Here is a 26,062-nt window from a genome sequence, read left to right as displayed (position 1 = left end):
AATCTTACTATATGGAATATCTTGGCCTATTCCCCCTCCTTTTTCTTTCTCCCATTACATTTCCCTTTTTTTCTATTGACTCCATTTTTACACCATATTTTATCTTCAAATTCAGCTTTTTCCTGTGCTTCAACTATAAAAGCTCCCTCTACCTGCTCTATTAACTGAGAAGGTTCATATGAGTATTATCAGTGTCACTTTTCTATGCAGGAATACATGTAGTTCATCATCATTAAGTTCCTCATATTTTCCCTTTCTCCTCCACTCTCTATGCTTCACCTGAGCCCTGTATCTGAAGATCAAACCTTCTGTTCATTTCTGGCCATTCCAACAAGAACATTTGAAATTCCCCTGGTTCATTGAAAATCCCATCTTTTTCCCTGGAAGAGGACATTCAGCTTTGCTGGGTAGTTGATTCTCGGTTGCATTCTAAGCTCTTTTGCCTTCTGGTATATTGTATTCCAAGCCCTACGAGCTTCCAATGTAGTTGCTGCTAAGTCCTGTGTGATCCTGACTGCAGCTCCATGATATCTGAACTGTGTCCTTCTGGCTGCTTGTAATATTTTCTTTTTGACTTGGTAGTTCTGGAATTTGGCTATAATATTCCTAGGGGTTGGTTTTTGGTGATCTCTTTTTCGGAGGGATCAGTGGATTCTCTCCATTTCTATTTTGCCCTCTGCTTCTAGAATATCAGGGCAATTTTCCTGTAGTAATTCTTTGAAAATGATGTCAAGGCTGTTTCCTGATCATGACTTTCAGGTATTCCAATAATTTTTAAATTATCTTTCCTAAGTCTATTTTCCATATCAGTTGTTTTTTTCAATGCGATGTTTCACATTTTCTTCTAATTTTTCATTTTTTTGGTTTTGAAGTAATGAATCTTGGTTTCTTGTAACTTCATCAATTTCCATGAGTTCCATTCTTTGTCTGAAGGATTTGTTTTCCTCAGAGAGCTTTCTTATCTTTTTTCCCCATCATGCTTTTTAAAGCATTCTTCTCCTCAGTAACTTTTTGAACTGTTTTATCCATTTGACCTAAGCTGGTTTTTTGCATTCTGTTTTCTTCAGTATTTTTTTGGATTTCCTTGACTAGGCTGCTGACTTCATTTTCATGTTTTTCCTGCATCTCTCTCCTTTCTTTTCCCAGTTTTTCTTCTAACTCCCTCATTTGATTTTCAAAGTCTTTTTTGAGCTCTGTCATAGCCTGAGCCCAGTTTCTGTTTTTCTTGGAGTCTGTAGATGCAGGAGCCTGTGCTTCCTCATCTTCAGACTGAGTATTTTGATCCTTCTTGGGCTCATATGCAAAATATTTCTCAATGGTGTTCCTCTTATTTCTCTGCTTGCTCATTTTCCCAGCCTGAACCTGTTTTTGGGGTGCTTCCTGAGCTTTTGGGACACTCCCACAAGGGTCTCAGTGTGTGAGGCTCTGTCCTCCCTCCTGGTCTGTGAATGACCATAAGCGCCCCCCCTCTGCCATGGGGCTGAGGTGGGGGGGCCTGCTGTTCTATGGGGGGGGGCCTAGACTGGGATCAAGATCTGAATGTGGTCAGAGCCCCAGAGTCCTGTTCAGGGGTAGAGCTTGGCAGTCTCTCTACACTCCCCTCCCTAGGTTCTATGGGCTCATACCCTGGGGGCTCCTGCTTATGGGCTCTGCCTGCTTCTGTTTCCTGGGGCATAGCTCAGGAGACTCCCCTGCTGTGAGCTGTGGCTCCCAGTGCCCTGGCGCTGCCTCTTGGAGGCTGAAGTTACTACGCTCCAGGGGGCCGCCCCTCCAACCCCGGGGAGCAGAACCTTTCTGCCCTTTTCCTTGAGTAGGCGAACTGCCTCACTGAGTCTCTCTGTGGGTTCTGTCTCTCAAAAGTTTAATTAGAGTCCTTAGCTTATGAGTTTTATGAGAGAGCACCTAAGACACTATCTGATCTTGTTGTGCCATCTTGGTCCCGCCCCCAGAGAACTGTTGATCAGAAAAATCATATGTTGGTCAAGTAGTAAGAGTGAGGGAAGGCTAATGGACAATTTGTGCTCTTCATTAGTCTAGTTAGACAATGTGAGGTGAGCTCCTAGAATGCTTGGGGAACCTCTTAACGTTGCATGTTTCAGAAGACTTCAGAGTGGGAACAGCCATGGATAGGTTGTAAAATGCATGGCTGAAAGAAATGGCCATATTAATATGATAGCAGCAATATTGGAATGCTAGAAGGGTATATTAAAAAAGAATGGGGGGAGAAAGAAAAGAGAAATATATGAGGAGGATAGGTGAATAACTGTTAGTATATATATCTGTATACTGTACATATAAATGTATATATTTGTGTGTGTGTGTGTATGTATGTATGTATATAGTGCATTGTCAGTCATTATTAGAGCGGATTGGAAAAAACTAGTTTCTTTTTTCTTAGAGTACCCTTAAATTCTCTGTTGTTTTCACAGGAATGACTTCCTGTCCAATCAAAATTTGTTGATTATTTTGACCACTCTTGATTTGGGGGTCTGAAACTAATATGGGTCCCTTTTTTCCCTTTCTCTTTGAACATGCAGAAGTAGAGATAATCGTTGGTTTGTAAAGTAGCTCCCAAATCATTGCAGTGTCCAAGATTGTTTCCCTTCTAAAGGACCCAGTTATTTACAGTTTATTTCTAAGTATTACATAGTTATCATTGGTAAAAAAAATGTTTTTGGAGATAACATTTTGGATTGTATTTAACTTTTTAAGTGAACTATTACTATTATTTTGTTACAGTTTTGAACTGTGTGACACTGCTAGAGAGGAGGATAGTTGTTCATATCTTCATCAAATCCATAGGTCATTTGTTACCAATGCAAATGAATTAGCTTTCTATAGCATTCCTTTCTATCAGTTTCATAACAGTGGTTCTTCCCCCCCCCCAAAAAAAGAAAAGAAATAAAGTTAATTTGGTGTTACATGACCTTGATGAAGTGATGCTGAATCTCTGTCATCACAGTGCCCTAGTGTGTGCTCACTAGCCTTTTCTTCAATCGTGTTCTAGAATTTTGTCAGTATATAATGCCCAGCTTACTGACATATATAGTTTGTAGAATTCATTCTTTTCTTTTTTGGAAATCAGGCCTTTTGTTCTTCTGTCAGATATCACTGACTGTGGCTTGGCAGTAACAGTTAGTTATTCTTGACTTTCATCTCCTTACATATCTTGGATATCAACTCTCTCTTAGCCACTTTTTGTTCTCTCTTTTCCACACCAGAGGTAATTTTCTTTGGCAGAGGAAGTTGAAAGAAATGCATTAAGAATTAAGCATTTCTGTCTTGTGTCTCTGTCTCTGTCTCTGTCTCTGTCTCTCTCTGTCTCTCTCTCTCTCTCTCTCTCTCTCTCTCTCTCTCTCTCGTTATCATTGCACCATTCACCCTCACCAAAGGTCCTATCCCTTTGATCCTTTTCTTTCATGAAAAAATCCTTTTTGTTGACTTCAGCTTTCCTGTTCAGCTTCAATTCATTCTGAGCAAAAGCATTCCTAATCGTGTTCTTAAGGTACTGTTCTTTTGCTTTTGTACTTTTCCTGTTACTTAGCCCTTTCTTCCATTTTTCTGTTTTTGGTTTTTCAATCTAAGCTTGGTGGTTTGTTCCTTGTGCATCTGTATTGGTGTTTAAAGAGAAAGGACCAGGATCCCTTTTACCAAAGTTGATTTTACTTGATGTCTTTAGAATTTCATAAAGACTTGAACATTATATATGCTCTCATTTGAGTATATGAGGCCTCACTGTGCTTCCACTGGGAATGCCAGAAAATATAAGATATGATATGGATTGTACTCTTTTCAGAACTTTATGAAACTTGGAATCTTCTCAGAGCCCATCTTCATTTTCACTTAGTTCATACTTCTGTTACACTTTAAAAATTAATAATGGGACAAAGAGTAGCAAAAGAATGTCAGAGAGAGGAGTAAGACTGCACTTTAATGAATTAGGATAAAACTTTATTGACTCCATCTGCATTTCCAACTTCTTCATTTTAAGGGATCTTAAACAGGAAGAATTAGTTCAACTCAGTTCAACTTTGTCATAGAACGAAGAGGAAGCTTAAGACGCAGAGGAGTTAAGTCAGTTGCTCCTTGTCACCAGATACTAAGTGTCTGTCAAGGGTTCAAACCAAGGTACCCTGGCCCAGAATCCAGCTCCCTTTCTATAAACCTGACTGCCTGGCAGGAGTCCTAGAAGTCACTGAATCATTTTTTTTCTTCTTTTATATTAAAGATTCCAGGCAGGATACCAGAATTTATCTGCAAAATTTGATGATTTAATGTACATAGAAGCTCTTGGGAACTGTATAGTACTAGTCGCTCTTACCTGAGACAGACATTCATGAACTGAATGTGAGGCCCCTTCTATTTGTTAGGAGGTTCCTACTTCTAAAGAAAGTTAATGAACACCTGGCCACTCTCCAGGTGTGTCTTTTGTGTCCTTTTATATTTCCTGTCAGTGCCCCGAATCATCCAGATTCTTCCTAACTAAATCCTTGAAAGGTAACATCATTCATGGAAAGAATATTGAACTCAGTTGAAAAAGCCTTGGCTCTGAATCTCTTCTTTGTTTTTATTTTATTTTTTTAGTTTTTACAAGGCAGTGGGGTTAAGTGACTTGCCCAAGGTCACGCTAGGCAGTTATTTATGTGTCTGAGACTGGATTTGAACTCAAGCCCTCCTGACTCTAGGACCAGTACTCTATCCACTGTACCACCTAGCTGCCCTGAATCTCTTTGACTAAAGAATCGTGACCTTGACTTCTGAGCCTCAGGCTTTTTCATATGGAAAACAAAGATGCTTCACAGGAATTTTGTTGAGATGAAATGAGACAATGTACATGAAATGCTTTGCAAATATTGAAGTGCTATAGGAATGCCATTTGTTAATGGTGATGATGATAATAATATTCTTAGCAGCTCCCTAGTTGTTGGCTTTCCTGATTTCCAGTTTCTGCCTGCTCCAATTTGAGCTTGATATTAGGACAGTCTTGGTTTTTATTTTTTTACTAAAGCTTCCTTTTTAAAAAAAAAAAGCACTATCATTATGTCCTGCTTTTTTTTTTTTTGCAAGGCAAATGGGGTTAAGTGGCTTGCCCAAGACCACACAGCTAGGTAATTATTAAGTATCTGAGGTTGGATTTGAACTCAGGTACTCCTGACTCCAGGGCCGGTGCTCTATCCACTTAGCCACCTAGCTGCCCTTTGTCCTCTGCTTTTAAAAGCCTTTCCTGATTACCTGTTTTCCTATCATTATGACTTTTAAAATTCTCATCCCCACATTTATAGATAGAGACCATAAGCTTCATGAAGACAGGTACCTTTGTCTCAATTATAATTTTATCTCCTCCAAGCCTTAATGTAATGTTTTTCACATTGTAGGCTCTTAAAAATGTTGTTGAATGAATGTGCAAACAATCCTTCAGCTTTATCTAAGCAGACTTACTCAGTCTTATCAGAAATAAATCATAATCACTCCAAGCCTTTATTTATTATATTCTCCTGCTATGGGATTAATTTCTTTTATCTAATTTGTACTCACCCTCTAACATCTCATTCACTTCTATGAAAACTCTGACTTTTCTGTCCTTCACTGATCTTTTCTCAACCTAAAAAAAAGTTTTGTTATTCTGAATTTGACAAATATTAACAAATACAAACATTTTCATATAGTCAGAAGAACAAAAAAAGAGGCTTATGTGTGAAACCATGTGCCTATTATGTATAACTTGCATTAAATATATGCATATAGTATAATAAATTCAGCATGGTTAATTTCAAAGCTCTCTGACTTGTTGACTCCTTTTGAACTTCCTGTTATCTTCTATATGTTTAAAAAAAAGATGCTATAATGGCTTCCCCCCTTTTTTTTGGTGTCACTACTACTGATCCTTATGGCCCTCCTATATCTTTCTCCACTCCCATTAAAACCCATCAAAACCCTTGTAATACATTCAAACTTAAAAATAAAAAACTAAATCCACAAATTGATGGTGATATCTGGAAATGATTAGTTCATCTGCATCTCTTCTCCCATCTCTAGAGTCATGACTGATCATTGCATTGATCAGACATCTTCATTTTTCAGAGTTATTTAATACTGTTAGAGTTCTGTTTGGATTCTTCTGCTTCTACTCACTTTAGTCTTCAGTAGTTCAAGTCTTAGTAGATTTTCTCTGTATCTATTCCTTTTCTTATTTCTCATGATGTAGTAACATTTGATCACATTCCTCTACCAGTTTTTTAGCCATTTCTCAATTGATGGATTCTCCTTTTGTTGCTACAACAACAGTAAAAACCATTGCTCTATTTTTGTTCTTTATAGGTCCTTTTCTTTTTTTGGCTGTCAGTGAGATATAGGTCTAGTAATATTGGGTCATACCTTTTATATAGAACTGTAGCATGCAATTTAGTGTTTTATTTTGTAGGATTTGTATTGTGTGATTTTTATTTTATGTTGTTAATCTTGTGACCCTGACTAGATTAAATAAATTGCTTGAGGAACAGGAACCTTATGATCTATCTCTTCTGCATCTTTCATAATGTTAAAAAACTGGTAATCACTCATTAAATAGTTTTTGATTAATGTGTCATGATTGTTACAGTTTCCCTTGTGTTTCATGTGGTTCTTTTGAAAGGCAATTACCTCTCTGTAAGACCAAAGGAACTTAATGAAAGTATGTGACATCATGCTGTGATAGTAAATTTTGTATTTTTTCAGAAACTAAGATTGATCATTAGCAAAATAGATTATGTCCGATTATGATATGAACTTATTGAGAATGTGTTTATATTTCTTCTAGTGTATGCAATTCGAGAAGCTGCCACAAACAACCTAATGAAATTGGTAGAGAAATTTGGTGCTGAGTGGGCCCAAAATACCATTGTTCCCAAAGTACTAGTAATGGCAAATGATCCTAACTACTTACATAGGATGACCACTTTATTCTGTATTAATGTAAGTATGGAGTGCATGTTATTGTTGAAGCATGTCATCAGTTGTTCAAAGTCGTTGTTGCACCCCCCCCCCCATGCTCCCTTCAAATCAGGACACTTTTTTTTTTGTAATGCCTCCCTGAGCCTTTTCATCTGCAGAATGTCGTCCTGAACTAAATGATCTTGAAGGCCTTTTCCAAGTTCTCCTTGATTCTTAGAATACCACCTGTTGTCCCATGTGCATTGATGGCTCACAGCACAGAAAATTAATGTGATTTGTTTACCAGAAACTTAGCTTTTATTTTCTTAACTTGGTAATTCAAAGTTTAATTAAATTCTGGAAGTACTGTCACCTGGAATGGTTTTCTTTGACTTAATATTTTTCTTTTTTATAGGCACTGTCTGAAGCCTGTGGTAAGGAAATAACAACTAAGCAAATGCTACCCATTGTATTAAAAATGGCAGGAGACCAAGTAGCAAATGTTCGCTTTAATGTGGCCAAATCTCTACAGAAAATTGGTCCAATTCTAGATAGCAGGTATGATTTTTTTTCCTTGTATTTGAAGTCATTTTTAGTTTTAAATAGATATGAAGTATCTCTGAGGTTAAAATGTTTCCCAAAGAGAAAATGTGCCCAAGAAAAATTTGGTGCCATTTCTCCTGGTTTGAAATCCCAGTTCTGCTACTTAAGCTTCTGTGACCTTCAAACAAGACTCTTTCCTTCCTTTTCTGGACCTAATTTTCTCATCTGAAAGGGATTTGTCCTCGGTGATCTCTATGATCCCATTCAGTCATAAATCTTTGATTTGTAAGGAGGATTTTTTGGGGTTAACCATTTAACAACCACTATTAAGGATGGCCAGCTTAACTTTTGGTCATAAGACTTTCATGTATAAAGAAACAGAAAATTCCTTGATTCTGAAGATGACTGTATTGACAGGCCTTAGGAATTTAAATTAGTTCTTATTTTCCATACCTTAAATTAAAGTTTTTAAAAATCTGATTTCTAACGAAGCCATAGAGTTTGCACTATAATACATAGTTATTTTTATAATAGGCTACTTACCTTAGTAATACTTTTTTTGTTTTAGTGCCTTGCATATGGAAGTCAAGCCAGTGCTGCAGAAGTTAGGGCAGGATGAAGACATGGATGTCAAATATTTTGCACAGGAAGCCATAAATGGTAGGTATTTCTTTTTTGCATTTTGTAATGTTTTAGACTGCTTAACAGGGCATAATTCTATTGAACAAATAAAAATATCAAATTTCATAAGATGCTATAAAAATTATTTGGGGAGGTTCCTGTCCATACTCTGTTAGAAGAAATACTGATGGACAGATCCTTCATGTCTTACCATTGCCCTCCTACAACAAATATGCCCAGTATATCTTTGTCTAGAAGTAAGAAAAAGATTCTTACAATTAAGAATCGTAGGACAAGATAATTAATTACATCTTAATCTTAAATTATAAACAAGCTAGATAACCTAGTGGAATGAGGGACCTGGCCAGTTTGAACTTTGCTTTATGATGATATTTTTTATTTTTATTTTTTTTTGCAGAGATAGTATCACTATCATCATATACATGTCACTAACTTTATTTTATTTGGAATTTTCCAGTTCTTGCCTTGGCATAATGAGGAACAGGAGGGAAAAGATTTTATTAAATTCTTATCACAGATTTCTAGTCAATGTGTTCTTAAACGGGATGCAGAAAAAAATGGAAAACTTCAAGATCTCATCCAAGCAAATGGCAGCAACTGTTACAAGAAATCAGATTTCAGTGACTTGACTTTCTCAAGATGCAATGGGTTTTTTTTTTTAAAACTTGTTTTCTTTGCTAATTATTTAAGCCATTCTTATGGTTTCTGACTAATTCTCAGCATTCCGTACAGTCAACTCTCAGTTATCCACTAATGGGTTATTCATGGCAATTTCTGTCTAGCCAGTTTCTAGGGACCTTTTGTCAGGACCAAATTGGAGGCAGAATTGGGTGTAAGAGTTTAATTGAACTTGGGACATGGTAGTAGAGTCAGTGTCTGTGTGTTTATATATTTGTCTGAGTGTCTCTGACTGCATTCCAAAGCTAACTACATGTGATTTAATATTAACTGCTATTTTATACCTCATTTCTTCATTTGTGTGGATAATTGAGATTTGGCTGTAATGGAAGTCTCCTTTTACTGGATGATGGTGACTTTCATCAGTGTCTCCTGAAAGGGGCATTTGGAAACACAAGTTTAATGTAATGTTGCTTTGGTTTTTATTTGCTTGATTTTGACTGTAATCATGTCATTCAGAAACCAAATACAGAAGCATATTGCTGCTTATTGTTGTGATGTTGAAACCTAACTGTATTGAAGCTCATTGGTGTGAATACATTTAGAAATAATTCTCTTTCTTGTCTGAAAAACCTTAAATTTAATACCTACTAAGTAACCAGTAGTTTTTCCCATTTCATTGTGAGATTTCACTTTTGTATTTCCCAAGAGTAAAGGAACATGGGTTTAATACTGTGTGGATTTCCTACATAAACTGGTTCTGCTTCCAATAATGTTAAGATCCAGTCATTGATACTGTACAGTAACTTTTCAAACTGAAGTTTTCATTGCTCTTTTTTTGATATGGTGATGTCTTGTCTTTTTATAGCTTAAAATTTGTTTTTCTGCCTCAACAGTAAAACCTCATTAATTCCTCTTGGAATTTATGAAGATGGATTTCATAGATGGGTTTACTAAAACAAATTACCTGTATACATCAGATGGAAGGAAGCATATTTGAACTATTTAAGAAGACAATCTATTTTCAAGCACTCTCAAGTACTTTAAAAGGACCCATTTCAATTGTATGGCTCTTGGTGTGCTAATTACTGATCATTCTTATTATATAAAAGTGGGTCCATTAGGAGCTCTGCTAGGCAATATTTTGTTAGCCTAGTTTGAGTTACTTTGTGTACTTGAAAAATAAAAAATTGTATTTCATTAAACATTTTAAACCTATTTTTAAATTTGTAACTTTTTAACTTAGATTTTTTTTTACTAACATGAATTTATCTTCCCCAATTAGTATGAATTAGGGAGGTTTTGCTGTCTTTTTTTTTTAGGTGAGACTGAGTGGTTTGCTTCTTTGAATTTTTTTTTTTTTGGTTTTGTTCTTGAGTTGTTCAGTTCTTAACTTTTTAACTTGCTGAGTGAACCCTAACCTATCCTAGTTTAGTGAAGCCACTGGGAATCCTTGGGAACTTTGTATATTAAATAATTACATAAAACCAAGTTTTGACTACTTTAAAATTTGTCTTAACTCCATTGAAGAAATTTTTTGTGAACATTTAAATAACATTTGCATTTTGACTGTCAAAGTGCCTTTTAAGAAACGTGTACATTATTCCTTTTTTTTGGATTTGATTTTTTCTTTAAAATCTTTTAGACTTTTCCATTTTAACTATCTAAATAGACTCTTACTAATGACATTTTGAGTCTGGCATATTCACTTAATTTCATGTATGGGAGAAGTAACTGTAAATATAACCTTTAAATTCCAGAGATTGTGATGTTTTAAGGCCAAAAAAGAAACGGATGAAAGAAAATTAGTTTTAATATTTGAATATGATCCTATCTTGCTTGTTTTAAAATTGATTTCATTTTTTTCCCCCTAGAAATTCCATTATTCTCTCTGCCTAGACTGTTCTAGCTACTTTTGAAGCAGTTTTCTTTAGGGAACTCTTTGTGAACTTAAATATCTTACTGGCTGGACCAGAGCCGTGTACCAACAGAGCTAAATTCCCTTTTTCACCTTTCAACCAAGTTAACTTGGCCTGTGATTTGGGCATTTTCTCTCTAGCTCAGTTTTCATATCTAGAAAATAGTCCCATTGAATGCAATGCATGTGGTTGGGATGAAACCTTGCTTATTTATTTTAGGACCTTAAAAGGACTGTGAGGATACTACCAGCATGGAAAGCAACTTTTTCATTCCTTAGTAGATCACTAATCATTTGCCCAGCTTTCTAGCAATAAATCTTTCAAAATTTAGCTAGTCTTGTCTATAGATATATATGGACCATTACTGGGCTTGTTTTGTTAATTGAACCTGGCATAGAACTTGCTGCAAATTGTGATCTGCTGATCTAGCCTTTAAAAATATAGAATCATAGCACCACTGGAGGTGGTATTGAGTTGTCAATAATAAGGGATAAGGGAGAATATGATCATTTTTATATTTGCCTTTTTCTTTTTCTCTCTTTTTTTTAAAGGTTTTTGCAAGGCAAATGGGGTTAAGTGGCTTGCCCAAGGCCACACAGCTAGGTAATTATTAAGTGTCTGAGACCAGATTTGAACTCGGGTACTCCTGACTCCAGGGCCAGTGCTCTGTCCACTCACCACCTAGCCGCCCCAATACTTGCCTTTTTCTTGGCATGTTATCTTTATATGATGTCTTCAGAGAGTTACCAAAGATGGAATTTCACTTTAACTTATACTTTCATCTAGTTTTACTTCTGATATTTTCAGTGCTTGTATGTCATCTTTATAAGATGTCTTCAGAGAATTACTAAAGATGAAATTTTACTTTAGCTGATGCTTTACTTTTCATCTGGTTTTGCTTCTGATATTTTCAGTGCTGAAGGTGGGAGGTAAAATTTATATTCTGGGATTATGTGGAGTTTTTTTCTATCCAGGTCTTGGTACTTTAGTCTTACTTCCGCTTTAGTGGGGTTGTTTTTTTTGTTTTTGTATATTATCTTTGCAGATTATCCTGTTCCAAATACTTGACAGGATGTAAAGAAATGAAAAATGCAACATTGTACCCAGGAGTAGCCTCTGTTTACTTAAATCACAGCTCATTGTATTGTTCAATTTTCCAAATCAAGCAGACATAAACTGGATTGCTCAAATTTTGTGCTCCTGAAAAATGAGTTACATTTTAATGTAAAGGTCAGAATAGGTACTTAGTTTTCTGTATCAACCTAGACCCTTTCCTCAGTGTAAAAACTTTGCTAGTGACTGATCTCAACATGGACTTTTCCTAGATTGGGTTTCGCTTAATCAGAAATACTAAAGCAGCTTTTTCTTATTTCTGCTATATGGTTAGGCAGATATTAACAATCAGACTGGTCTCAATGTGGAAGAATAAGCAAGTTAAGTTTCTGGTGAGGTTGTGTTGAAATAATTGATGACAATTGCCCCTGAAAAAAAGTAGCCTGGTGCTCATTATATGATAGGGTTTCCAAGAGGAAACTGGACATCAAGTTGTCTAGGAAATGAGGTCTCCTTGAAGGAGAAACAACAGAATCTAATACACCTAGACTAGAAGTCAGAAGGCCTAGGCTTGTCTTGACTCTGCCAGTCACATACTAGCTGTGACCTTGGACAAATTGCTTATACTTCTGAGTTTTTTTCCTTTGGCTGGAAAAATGACACACTAACTATACAGAATTTTGAGGATCAGTGAGGTAGTATAGATGAAAGCAATCTGTGACTACAGTCACTAACTTGGGCAGCTTAGAACTCAGTCCTGAGGACTATCCAGATCCCTTGAAACTCATTGTTTTCCAGTGGTCTCCCAGAGTATATCGAAAGGACTCCTGTCAAAGCCATACACAGATCAGTCCAAAAAGCTGCAAGCACAAGACAGTCAAAGCAGGAGTTGCTGTGGAGAAGGTTGTGCTCCATCTCTTAGTATTTCAAAAACTTAATATTTGCCAAATTTTTCCTAGGTAGTAATTTCCACACAGAAACAAAAGCATTTGCTGAGCTCACTTTTTAGTATTCCAAAATGTTCTGCATGCCTCATTGGCCACTATTCTTCACTGAGTAGAGAACTCCCTTTAGCAAACAGGCACATGTCAAAGTTACAGACAGGGCAAATACAGCTGGGACTGACCTCAGCCCCAGGGCTGCAAAATTACAGAATCATTTAGAATTGACACTACACATTTGGGAAAATGTTTCTTTCAGTGATGATGTGCTCGGACCTCTGAAAAATAAAAGATTTTTAAAATTCAACTTAGATTAAGGAGGTTAGAAGCTCAAGGGAGGAAGTGAAGCTGGCCAACTTGGGTTTGGTTTACTTGGACTAGTTTATCATAACATCAACCACTCTTCATGAAGGGCAAGGATTCTTGATGAGATTTTTTTTTCCCCCGTGTGGCAGTCAAGTGTTTGCATGGGGGAAATGTCAGGGAAAAAATGTTTGTCTTAGAAATCCCCTTGGCTTTTCCTTCTTGCATTTGAACCAGAGGTGAGGTCATGAAACCTGGTATTCCTTCCCCTAGTTCAGTGTCCTAGTATTGTGGCCGTTTATCTTGGAACTCTTCTCCTGAGATGTTGTAGGTTTGTTTCCTGGAGATGTATTCTGTGGAAATGTAAGCCTGCCAGATATCTGTCTCAGAATGCTGTGGTTAGAGTTAACAGTCTTGAGGTCAGCAAAGGAAACAGGTTGTCAGCAATAGGTTTATTTTACCTGTTGTTTGGATGATTCTTGCCACAGGTCAGTGTTTGGAGACCTGGACTGTGATCTGACTTGATTTCGATACAGGAATCTCTATTTCAGTGGGGCTCATTGACAGCCTACTGGGCGAAGGTGTCCAGGCTGTTTGTTTTCCTATTGTAAATTAGCATCCATTTCAGTTAGCCTTTGGGTCATCTTAGCATTGAATCTTTAGAACTTGTCTTAGGGGTGATGTAGGCTAGCTGAGTTACAGTACTAGTATTATTTGGAGCCAAAGAACTTCACTGGTCAGACAGGAACATGACTTTCCTATAGATCACTATTTTCTCACAATTTCAAATGAGGGTAGGATTGAGATCACCTTGGAGAGAGAAAATTAAAATTTTTCTTAATTCTTGAATCTGTCTTCCTATGTTTTCATTTTCGGGGAGTTTTGTATCAGAAGCCCAGCAATGTGAAAGCCTCAAGGGGATAGTTCAAATCTGAAAAATTTCATGTTCTGTGATGCTTGAGTCCCCCCTACATTTGTGTCACATAACAAAAGTATAACTGAGGTTTGATGCAAAAATGGAAATTGGGGACTGCCAATAAGCCAGGAAAGTTCTGTACATCTGGCAGCCAGTCGGTACATGGATAGAATACTAGACCTGGAGTCAGGGAAAGTCAGTTTCTCAAAGTCCAAGTTTCCTCATCTGTAAAGTGGGGATAATAGCCTCATACTGGGGTTTTGAGGATAAAATAAGATATCTTCAAAGTATTTTGCTAAACTAGAGCCTTAGGTTCTGTCTCAAGGGTCTCTCACAGGTTGGGGAAATGATTTAACAATAAGAGAACATAAAAGGGAGGTAGCAGGTCCCATACCAGAGAGCCTTGGGTTTTTGGTTTTAAATTTCAATCCTTTATATAAAATGCTTAACAAAGGGGGATGTTTAAGTCTCCATAGTGCCTCTGGGAGACTTGGAGGAGGAATCTGTCAGATCTGGTCAGTCAGAGTAGTTTCTCTTCTGAACCCCATTTTTAAGTTAACTGATGAAGTATTTTACATATTACTGCAATCTGGTGAGAGTAATGCTATTCTTCTTTTGCTGTTGAGAAAACAGTAAACCTCAGAGAAGTTGAAGTGACTTGCCCAGGGTCACACAGTGTCCAAACTGCATATTCTGATTCCAAATCCACTTTTCTTTCCACCATACCACAATACCTACAATCTGACTTTCCTGCCTTCTCCAGCTGTCTTCCACTTGTCTCCAAACTCACAAACCCTCAGGTGGGCTTCTGTTTCCTCCCAGAAGGAGGTGTGGTTGATCTGCCTCCTGATGGTGACGCGTTGCTAAGCTAGGGTTAATGGAGATTTGTTTATTGAATCCTGAAGTAGCTGTCACATGATTTTAATCAAAACACCATTTCCCTGACAACGGGTGATGTCAGTTTTGTTTTTGTAGGAAGGAGCAGCTGTGAGGGACATTCAGTCTCCATGCTGAGCTGGAGCTGGAGGCTGAAGTCAAGTGAAACATCAATAAATAGTGGTTACAAAACCCACTGTGGGTCACTGAGTCCCTGCTCCTCCTCTTCCTCTTTTCTCTCTAAGCTAGGACAGTCTGTCCCGGGCAAAGACAGTGACCAGAGCCAGGATCCTGCTCCTCCAGTGACCAAGGGAGAATATGCTTTGCTGATTTCCTTCAGTCCTTCTGCCCTGACCTCATCAAGGTTTTAAAATTTTTTCTTTTGGTTTTGATGCTTCGGTGTGCAACTTTCATTTCTTTCTGTATGTCTATATTCCATCATATGACCTATGATCCAGGAGTTGATAGAATGATTGTTGGGACCCCTCATCCCGTTCACACATCAGGGTCAACATATGACTGGTTGTCACTGAAAGTCCTTTTCATAAAAGGTTGGATAGTTAGGCATCCCGCTCTCTACATGCCTATTGTAAAAGATAGCTCCTACTGGGGGTTCCTGGCACTGGTAGCTTTGAAGGACCAAATCTTGACAAGAAAATCACCCTTCTTGAATCAAGCAAGATGATGGGATTCTCTCAAGTCTAACTGGAAGGACAGTATCTTGTATTTAGAAGCAAAGCAAACACACTCGATGTGATTTCTTGAGGGCTGTAGCATCTCTCGTTGGGGTAAGCTTCTGTAGCCACTCCAGATTTGGGGGTTCAGAGGTTGTGAGTGAAATATTAGGGATCACAGGAACAGGGTCAGATAACAGTATCTTGGCAGTAATAATTCCTTGAATTCTTCAGTCCTACTATTCCTCCTGGATATTTGTTATCCAAAGCTGCAGCTTTTCACTGGGATTGGGCAAGGAGCCACTGACACATTTCTGCTAAAGCTGCTTTTGGGCAGTCCTACCTGCAACCCAGAACTGGCAGTTGTCTAGAGTGCCCATTTCAAGAAGTTAGTAGGAAAGGCTCATTTTCCGTGCCAATTTTGGGGAGCTAACTGAACCCTGAGGCCAGAGGGGAGGGAGCTTAGATTTTTTGCAAATCAATAGTGCTGTTAGTTTGAAAAATGGATAAGTAATGGAGGGCTTGTGGAGTCAACCTGGGAGATTCAAAGAATATTTGCAACTCAGTTTTCCAAGTATTTTATGATTGTGAACTCTATGGGTCCCCCCACAAAATCATCCAACTAAGTATTAGCCTCACAGATGGAAGGGGAACCTAACCCTGAAGCATGGAGACTGAATTGCTTAAGCTTGTTAGGGACACAGGACTAGAACTTTCTCCCTAGGTACAGTCGATCATTATGACAGAATAATGAGATTCCCCATACAAAGGGAGGAAGGGAGGGAAGGAAAGCAGAGATAGAAAGGCTCTAGAGATTCTGACTCTTCAACAAGACCAAAAATTCTCTGAAGAATATCCCACTTTGTCATCCACTGTTCCAAGCTGATCCTGTTGCATTAGGCCAGCTTGATACGAGTGTGGGAATACATTACTTTTACCTAAAAGAATAATCAGAAAATGCCAACAGCTCTGTGCTTCTCTTTGGAGATTTGTGCTGTTTTGGTGATTCTAATGATCCTGCAGTACAGTGAACCTTCATGCCCTTTTCAGATGTGAGGTCTGTGGCATTTTGACTATCCCCATATTCTAAGGGATTTCTGTGTTCACTCCTGTCTGACCTAGTCATCTTTCCCCTTTCCAGAGTGTCCATGGGATTAATGCCCCTCTCCCCTGCCCTCCCCCTTATATCTCAAAGATTAAAATCTCTTCCATGAGATGGGTTTCCCTTGAAGGACTCCCAGAGACAATCTAGTAGTGATGGGACTTTACTATTCTTTCAGGAACTGGCCCAGGGGGCTCACAGTGTTTCCTATTATAATGATCATAGTTGAGATAGCAGCTGTGAACCTCTAGTGCTCTAGGGTAGGCAAAAGCATTTTTATAAAACTGCATAAACCCCAATTCATCGTCAGCATCCTGTGTGTTAAAGGATGTTATTCCTATTTTTTTGGTAGATTGAAAATTGAGGTGGAAAAAGGTTGAGTGACTTCTCAAGGGCCATATAGGTGGTGTCTGAATCAGGCCTTGAACAGCTCTTCGCACCACTAAGCTGGCTTGAAGCAGGTGATTTGTTGGCACCTTCTTGTCCTTGTCCTCTTCCTTGTAGCCCTAGTGAATAAAAGCCCACCTTATCAGGAGTGCCTCAGCTAGATTAGCTAATTCATACTGAAATGTATTCATATTTGATGTGTTAGCACTCTGGATAGACTTAAATTTTAAAAGTTTCGCTTTAGCCTCAAGGTAAGACTCCAATAAGTCAGATATCACTGAAAAAGGATATGGACTTTCAGCTTCAACACAATCAGTTATCTTAAGAACAGCCCTGCCCCCTCCGTCTCTAGACTTGATCCCTTCTCTGAGCATGGTTTCTTGCCTGCTCAGTAATGGCTGACTTGCCTGAGATTATCCAAGAAGCCCCCGAAGAGCCAGGTGCCCAGTTATCATCAAGATAAATCTCTACAACTGACTCTTCATTGGGGTTTGTGATCAGCACTCATCCATTGGGGTTTGTGATCAGCACTCATCTTTCTAGGACTTAAATAACTAAAGTTCTCCCAGAGAAAGTCAGCAAGCAGTCGGAGTAATGTTTGTCACGGTGACTAGAGAGCCCCCATAATTCTGTCTTTTATTTTGTTAATGGCAAACAAGCCACAGCTGCCTTTCACTGGGAGAGAAAATCAGAAAGCAGGTCTACACTCTTGAAACTAGGGGTCCTGGCTCGTGGGGGTTGGGAGGATTTGAAGTAAAGTTAGAAAAGCAGAATTGCTTAGATTTGTCATTTTGTTTTTAGTCATGTCTGACTCTGACCTCTTTTGGGATTTTTCTTGGCAAAGATACTAGTGGTTTGCCATTTCCTTCTCCAGCTCATTTTACAGAAGAGGAAACTGAGACAAACTGACTTGCCCAGGATTATGCAGTCTTTAGGCTGGATTTGAATTTGAGCCTGACCCTCCTATCCACTTAAACACAGTTTGTCATAAGGAAACTTAAGACTCTAATACAGCAGGTTAATCTTAAAAGTTCTATTTTGTAATATATATGTCCATAAATTGAATGTATTGAATGAGTTGAAGTAGGCAAGTCTTAGGAAGAGGCATCTCTTTACCCTGGAGGGATTTTAGAATAAGTGGCAACTTTGCTGAATAGTTTTTGAAATTTAATGAGTTGGCAGAGTGGAGTTTTCTGTTATCTCAGCCATGCAGTTTAAGGTTGGAAAGATGCTCTGTGTTTAGGGACCTCTGGACTGACTCCTTTCCTTACACACCACTCGCCCAGGTTTTGACTGCAGCCAAGCCTGGCTGGCTGGCTCCAAAAGATTTCCATGGAACTGGACATATAGTCTGAATGCCCCAGGACCTACAGTAGATGGCAATAGACTGTGAGGTTGAGCAAGACTGAATCTGGGCAGCTCCCTAGCCCTGTTACTGCCAGGTTCTCAAATTGAAAAATATACCAGGGTATTAGGAGACGGGAAGACAGCAGAAATGGCGAGATGACAGGTCACCTAAAATGGATCGTGATAAGAGAAGCTGTCAACAAAAATTCTACTTGAAAACAAAACAATTTTCAGATTGTGCATTTGTATTTTATTATTTCTTGACTGGGGTGGGGGGAGTTCTGGGGAATCAGAGTAATTGTGGGACTGTTTAAAGGCTCGGCAAACTTGTTTTGGCTCTGGTGTTTTTGGCTTTTGACTAAAGTTTGAAAATTGTGTAGAATTTGATGAAGCATGATTAAAACATCCTGGGGATGGTCAGCAGGTACAACTACAAATTTTGATTACTTGTTTTCTAGCCAAAAGAACTGTGGGGAAGGAGGTACTTTGTGGATGAGATCTATCCCCTTCTATCCCTAGGAATCTCTACATTCTACTGCCTACATGTTGAATGAGTCAGTCATTAGCAATGTGGCAAGCTCATTCATCCAAAAACATTTGAGTGAATGCCCGCAATATGTAAAGAAAAATGAAAAAAGGGATACTGTCTAGCAAGAAAACTGGCCCTCAGAATAGGCCCACTTCATTGGTCATGGTCAGTGGCTCCCCCAGAATACTGGTACATCACTCACCAGTACTTTAGTCTATCCATAGGTGTGTGAGGAGGCATTATAAACCCACTGCTGTCTATTCGTCTTGGTGATAGGAGTGCCAAGAGAGGCTGTGTACAGTGGAGCTGAGGCAGGGGCCTTGGGGGTGGGGTAGCGCTGTTTGTGCTGTGGTTAGCAGTCTGCTTTAAAGGGTAACACATGCGAGGTATTATTTACCCTGTTGACGTCAATGAGAGCACATTATCCACTCTCCTTTGCTGCCTGAAATAAGCCCTGGAGCTCGTAGGACACCCCACCCCCATCCTCCCCTACACACACACACATTTACAGAGCCATATAGGGTCTTCACAGCAAAGGAGTTACATCAGTGGAACAGATACCAATCAGTCTGAAGGCCTTGGAGTATCCGACCCCTTGGAAATTCAGCTCATTCAAGTGCTAATAAAAACACTGTTGCCTTTATTTTCTGTTAATTCAACAGGGAGTACACATAAAAACATTTTCCTTGCAGGAAACCCCATTAAATTACCTTTTGGTACAAAGATCACTGCATTTTCAACAATTTTCTAACACTGAATGGTGACAGGGATACATTTTGATTTTTTCACATTAGAGTTGATTTGCTTTCAGGATACTCCAAATCATCAAATTCATCAAAACTAAAAATCCCAAAAGGAAAAAAAAAACCTTGATTAGATAGAATTTTATCAAAACTAACTCACAGATCAGCCCAAAAAATACCCACCCTTAGAAACAAAAGCAGTTTATTTTGCCCTTTTCAGCAAGGAGAAACATGCTTGTGTTTTTATTGCAGTACAGAAAGAGAAGGTAGTATTCTTGCCATCTTCTTTCTTTTCCATCATGTGACTTCATATTTTTCCAACAATTGCATATTACCATCACTAGAACTGCCTTAGTCTAGGTAAAAACTCAATTCTGTTTAAACTGTATCTAGATATTAGCTCTATTTAGATACAGTCAGCAGCAAACCATTTGATTGACTTTATCAACTTAATATTGCTCAGATTTATTTTCTGGATAATGCCATGTATTTCTACCTGTTTGAAACATCATCTTCCTTTTCCCCAAAGAATTTGAAGTTTTTGTCCAATTAAAACAAATTATTTTTTTTGTCTCTTAAAAGGTCTCATCTGTAGTGGGAAAATCTTACTGGAAAGATGTGGGTCTGAAACCTTTGTTAGCTGAAGTTTTTAAATTTCTCAGTGAAGCTATGACAGAACTCTAAAAACAGTCAAATTTTAGGAAGCATTTTCTTAGGAGAAAATGTAGCAAAACACTGTTAACATGATGGTATACAGGAGGGTAAAGTCATGATATCTAGAACTTGGATTTGGTCCATCCCTCTGATTTAAGATCACATAGGCCAAAGCAGGGAATCATGATTATGAATCACCCCTTAAAAAGTCATGGATGATCATCTGTTTAATGCTACTGAACATCTCAGGAGAGGATAATCATCTGTCTCTGAATTAGTCTGCTGAAATCAGCCAAGTCCCAAAAGTAGGGAGGGAGCAATGAATTTTGCAGACAGTATCAGTCCATCCTAATATTTGGTCTCCCTCTTTCCTCACCTCTGCTCTTTAAGTGAGAAGTAGAAAACAAGAAAGATCAAACTTGGGAACTAAGCTTTCCAAATCGTACCGGGGCCTGTAAGACCAATATTGGCAAATTACATCAGTGTTGCTTTTTAAAAGTTAATGACTCATCTGGTTTGGAATGCGAGTTATTCAGAGCATGAACTTATTTTAAATAGTGAGCTAAAGTAGAACAGTCTGACAGTGACTTCTGAGCGGCATGCAGAACAGAAAACATGAGGAGCCTAAAATGTAGGTAGTTTTGAATTGGTCTTATGTTTTAAAGGCATGAGGGAAATGAAGTTTTTCATAATCTTAGCCCTATTTGGGGGGATGCCTCACTGAGCTTGTACCTAAAAGTTTTACCAATTGCAGCAGGAATGAACTGGAAGTAGCTGGGAATAATCTATCCTTATCCCTATTCCAGAATCTAAGTAATGTAAGTACTTTTCCTTTAAAGAGTGAGCCAAAAAAAAAAAAACAAACAACTTAGGATCCTAAGGTAATTAGCAGCAGCACAAAGGATGGTACAAAGGTAACACTTCAAATATAGGTTCTGAATATAGGAAACCCCTTGTAGAGGGTTACCACCTCTTCCCAAATGGTGGTTTCTGTTGAGGCCGTTTTGACTATAACTGATTTGTCTGTATATATACTACTTCTCACCAGAACTCTGGGTTGTTCCAAATCAACTGGCCTGTGACCCAGACCTCTTTCTCAGCTGATTTCATGAGAGGAAATACCTATTCTTAAACATGAAGCTAAGATGGAAACAAAGGGAAAGGTCCATATTTTAATTGTAGTCTTGGGCCTTCCCAGTCCCCCAAACAATGTTTTGGTGTGTAGTCTAAAAAGTATCCTTTCTCCCGATTCTTTCAGGGTACCAAGGGAAAAGAGGTGTCCTAAGAGATTGGTATCAAATTCTCATCTCCATCAAGTTGAGAGTAAGGTATAAGGCAGAGGTCCAGGGTGAAAAATGGATGGCCAAGACCCTGAGACATCTCTCTCCTTGGTGGTAGACCAGATATTTTTTGACACTTGGATGAAGGCTACCAGGGCAGACATCCATTTTGTCTCCGTCCATTCCCTTAGTCACAAATGAAGGGAAAGCAATGTTTGCAAAGAGGGGAGAGACTGCTGAGTCTGGGCCTGCTGGTGTGTAGTTTGGCCACCACCGATTTAAAAACAGACCTGTCCTCTTTATTCTTTAGAAATACACTGTAATTGTTTTACAGGGTCCAGCATATTAATTGCATGTAAATACTAAAGACAAACACACCCAACTGGAAATCACAGTTGTGCCATTTTCCCCAAAGCAACAGACAAATCCCCATGATCTAAAAGAAAAGAATAAAAAAATAAAAAGAATGTACCACACACATATTGCACTTTCCTCCATGTGAAATTTTTACCCCATAGACATCTCACCAAAGTTTCTTCAGAGGCATCTCTTCTAACAAGATAATGAAGCTAAAAATTACTATACAGTAGTGTACACTCTGCTAACAGAAGCAGCTATTTCAAAGTAGCATCAATATACAGTGGTACTATGTCCTTTTAGTGTTATTTTAGTATTCATTTAAAGAAAACTATATGGAGTTGACAGGTCACTGGTTAAGGAACAGAGCAAATGACCTAACCATGTAGAACTAACTAACCAGCAGGAAGAAGTCTTCTCTGCTTATCAGCTAAAACATTTGTAAATACAGATTGTAAAGGAATCTATTGATTTCTCCTTGAAACATTGGTATTTGGTCTACAAAGACCAGCTAGGTAGGAGAGACTTCATTTCCTCACCAGCTAAATCCTTATGCTGCCAAACCTCCTTACTTGGTAATACTCTTAGGTCCCACATGGCTGAATGTTGTCCCTGATGTCTTTAACTTCTGCATAACTCCTCCAGTTTTTTCAATAGGTGGGCCTTTCTAGTGCCACACAATCCTGGGCATTAGTGAGGGGGCATTCAGCTACCTAACTGGCCTCTGGAGAGATTTAGTTAGCTGAGTGAAAAGGAATATGGAGAGAGAACTGAGATGTAAATCTGTAACCAACAGAATTGCTATGCTTGTGAAATGATTCCTATGTTCGAAATGGAAAGTATTTCAATTTCATAAACACCAGAGAACAACACTAGTACATCTCTGAAAACGCATCCATCCTCCTTCAATCTAAACAAATCAAACCATTTTAGGATCTGAGACTGTTTGCAGACTTGAAGCAGTTAGAGATCAATACCGCCTTAGAACACAATAAATGTCATCCAGCAAATTAGAAAGCAATGTAATAAGGCAACTGTTACTATTTATGTCAAAAAATTTTTTTCTCTTCTAGTTTGAAGTTCTGTGGAATCTTTAAAAGTGACCACCAGTTGGTAGTCCCACTCAGATCATTTGCCAATTCTAGGCTCAAATGGAATTGGCCTTCCCACAAACATTTTCTAGATAAATGCTTGTTCTTCTTAGATTATGATTTAAAATGATCACAATTCCCTCGTTTCCACTAACCCCTTCCTCAGTCAATTGGAAGCCAACCCAGAATTAATTCTTCACCTCCTGAGCCTGTAAGGGTTGTGGAGGTGGTCGGTGCCACTAGTCTTTTGTCCACCTGACCCAGAATGTTAAACGTATGATGACAGATGAGTTGACTCCACTGAGCCAAAAATTCTGGGCCTCAGAAACGATGCTAAGAGGAGTGAGCCAGGGAGGTTAAAATGGCACCCTCAGTTTCCATCCTGTTCCTTGTGACGTAATAAAAAGGCATCTTGATGTATTTTCCTCGCCTCCTGCAGGGCAGGATCCTTACTTTTTATGCTTTCTAGTGCACATATGCTCTGTCTACAAGTAGCTACTTTGAGGTCAGAGATAATTACTCCACATAATACTGAATTTTTTACACTTGGGTGACATTGTTCAAATGAGTAATCACTAATTCTAGGTATACATTTGCTTTTGACTTATTTTTGATAAGTTCTAAGGTCTGAGGTGAAGTTCTATTAATGAATGCCAAGTGACTTGGCAGATGGTCTGCTGTGAAATGGTTACCACATCCATAGTTCTTTGAATATTGCTGTCATATGTTTAACCTTTCAAGCAGATAAGCAAGTCAGAACAGCAGAGGACACGAGCACTCTGTATCCCACATGGTGGAACACCCTTCTGTCATGACTTTGGATTCAGCATGAACACAATGGGGCGATGCTGTCAGCCGAAGAACCCTGAAGGCACGGTGCTGCCCCTCCATCTTTGCTTGTCCTTAACATGTGCTAAAACCCTACACCACTGTCCAATATACAAAGCATAACAAACCACTAGTGACTTATAGTGTAAATTTAAAGTACAGTTATTACTTTTCATGAGACCACAAAGCCCCCTCCCCCCATCATCAGATGTCTTCCCAAGGGATTGTATGCAAGAGGCCTACTCTTTCTTTGCTCAGGGCTGACCTTTATGATGTTTCCGGTGTTTCTCCTTTCCTTTAAACGCTGGTGTATTTGGAGAACAAAGAGCTGACTCTTATAATCATGACAATCCTTCGAGCCTAAATGGGGCCAGTGCCCTCTCTGCAGGGTCTGTACCTTCTGAGGAGGGGTGCCACTTTCGAACAGAGGGAGGTGAGTTGACAATCTCAGGGGTTCATCTCTAGCTTCTCACATCAGTGAAATGCTTTTTACTTATTAGTCAAAGAACAAAGCTCATCACACTCCACAAGCAATACTACAATACAACTTTCTTTTAACATCACCTGTGTGCCCACAATTCATAAGCAATCTTGATTTACCTTTTTAGCGCCTAACACTTTGTTGTTTTATTTCAGTGAAAAAATATATTGCTATTATTGCCAGGAAATAGGCTGTGACACGTTCTTGCTTTCACCAGGTTTCCCTCAAGAATTGACCGGTATAACTTGGTATAAAATGAAGGTGTGAATTCCTTTCTTCCTAACAAAATCATTTTCTGAATCTTCCTTGAATTTGCTCCATCTGCCCAAAGGGTGTGCTCTTCAGCCTAACAACTACGTTCAGTAACAGCCTCTGAAGCTCCTGTGGCAAGGCCCGGCTGAGCTACCACCCAGCCTCAGCCAGGCCCTGATGGTTCCAGTTGGGCAACTTGACATTTCCTCACTGAGGAAATGCAGGAAAATAAGTTGTGAATTTGCAGATTGGACTAAAAACAAAAATTCACCCTCTTTTCCCTTGCCCCGCTTGCCTTGCAAGCTTCCTGATGTGGACGTGTGTGTGCTGGGGCTAATTCACCAGGACATAGCCACTGGGCTGGGGGTCAACGGCCTCCATCATTTCACAATCAAAGAGTCCAGGCAATTCGGAGAGCGCTAATGGGTCATAGCTTGAGGCCTCCCCCCGGGGCCCCGAGCTCCTGGGGCAGTCTGGTGATGCTACATTACTTTGCTGAGCTGGGTCCATGGAATACTGGCAGGGGGGAGGATAGTCTGGCTCAGGGGGAGCAGCACCGGACAGCTCACGAGTCTGATAAGAGAATGGGAGGGGTGGGGGTGCTGCTGGCGGCTGTGGTGGCGGCTGCTGCAGCTGGGATGGCAGTGGAGGAGGAGAGCTGGGAACCTGGGAGGGGGGCAAGGACTGGAGCTGAAGTTTACGGTATTGGCTGAGGAAGGGATCATATTGCATTTGCTCCGAGGAAGGCTCTAGGACTGGGCTTAGTGATGAGGCCAGGCTGAACTGGGGGGTTTGGGATGTCTGCGGAGGACTGGAGAGCTGTTCCTGGTGGGGAAGCGGCAGCTGCTGGTTTGGCCTTGGGTAGGAATTCTCTGCTATCTGCATCTGGTTAAAATACGCCTGCAGCTGGGACTGCTTCTGGAGGAAGAGGCGCTTCTGATGGAGCCTGAATCAGGGAGAGTAAAAGGAATGAATAAATATCTCCAGGGATTCTTTCTTTACTGAAAATGGAAGACCCAGTCCAAGTTCCCCAACATCTTTCTCTTCCCAGGAGTAAAGCAAAAATAGCAACTGTTTCTCACTTCTGAAAACAATGATAGGTACTCCCCATTCCTGGAAAAGTGGAGGGTCCCCCCCCCAAGTTTTTTTCTTTGACATAAAACCAAGCTTCAATCCTCAATTTCTCAGATTTGGAATTTCCTATGTAAAGCCAAAGGCTCAGCTTCAGCTCATGCAGTAATAACTACCTGCTGGCAAGACAAAGAATGTCCACTGGCTCCTGCCAGTATCTGAGCAGGATGTATCCCTGGCCTTCCTCAAAGTCACAAGTGGAATCAGCCCTAACAACAATGCATTCCTTAAGGCAGCCTCCAGAGGGGTGCAGAGAACCAGACCTTGCAGGGTCTCTCTGTGGAACACCTGCAACTTGGTTGTCTGTTGTGGTCAACTTCTGGAAGGGACAATATAAATCAAAGAATGGAGAAAAAACCCCAGAGGATCAAGAGGCATAACTGATCTGATGCCCATCATTCCTTGCCAGGCAAGCACCTCAGTTAATGCACTGTGGAACTAATAGTTCTCCTGGTTAGAGAGAAGCCCACAGAAAGGATATTCTTC

At 39.3% G+C, this 26,062-nt stretch overlaps 2 protein-coding genes across 5 annotated transcripts in view; one reads left to right on the top strand and one right to left on the bottom strand.

The window, feature by feature from the left end:
• Positions 1-9,917, top strand: part of PPP2R1B (protein phosphatase 2 scaffold subunit Abeta) — a 32,492-nt gene extending 22,575 nt beyond the window's left edge. For both annotated transcript variants that reach the window (XM_074216654.1, XM_074216655.1), the window contains 4 exons: positions 6,797-6,951; positions 7,325-7,467; positions 8,021-8,112; positions 8,552-9,917. In XM_074216654.1, coding sequence (XP_074072755.1) covers positions 6,797-6,951; positions 7,325-7,467; positions 8,021-8,112; positions 8,552-8,568 — 407 coding nt within the window. In that variant the 3' untranslated portion in view covers positions 8,569-9,917. The remainder of the gene's footprint in view (positions 1-6,796; positions 6,952-7,324; positions 7,468-8,020; positions 8,113-8,551) is intronic.
• A 9,459-nt stretch (positions 9,918-19,376) lies between these two features.
• Positions 19,377-26,062, bottom strand: part of SIK2 (salt inducible kinase 2) — a 168,248-nt gene continuing 161,562 nt past the window's right edge. For all 3 annotated transcript variants that reach the window (XM_074216651.1, XM_074216652.1, XM_074216653.1), the window contains one exon: positions 19,377-25,391. In XM_074216651.1, coding sequence (XP_074072752.1) covers positions 24,779-25,391 — 613 coding nt within the window. In that variant the 3' untranslated portion in view covers positions 19,377-24,778. The remainder of the gene's footprint in view (positions 25,392-26,062) is intronic.

The sequence above is a fragment of the Macrotis lagotis genome, chromosome 1, assembly GCF_037893015.1.
Source record: "Macrotis lagotis isolate mMagLag1 chromosome 1, bilby.v1.9.chrom.fasta, whole genome shotgun sequence".
In the NCBI taxonomy this organism is placed as follows: domain Eukaryota; kingdom Metazoa; phylum Chordata; class Mammalia; order Peramelemorphia; family Peramelidae; genus Macrotis; species Macrotis lagotis.
This window is presented reverse-complemented; position numbering and strand designations above follow the sequence as displayed.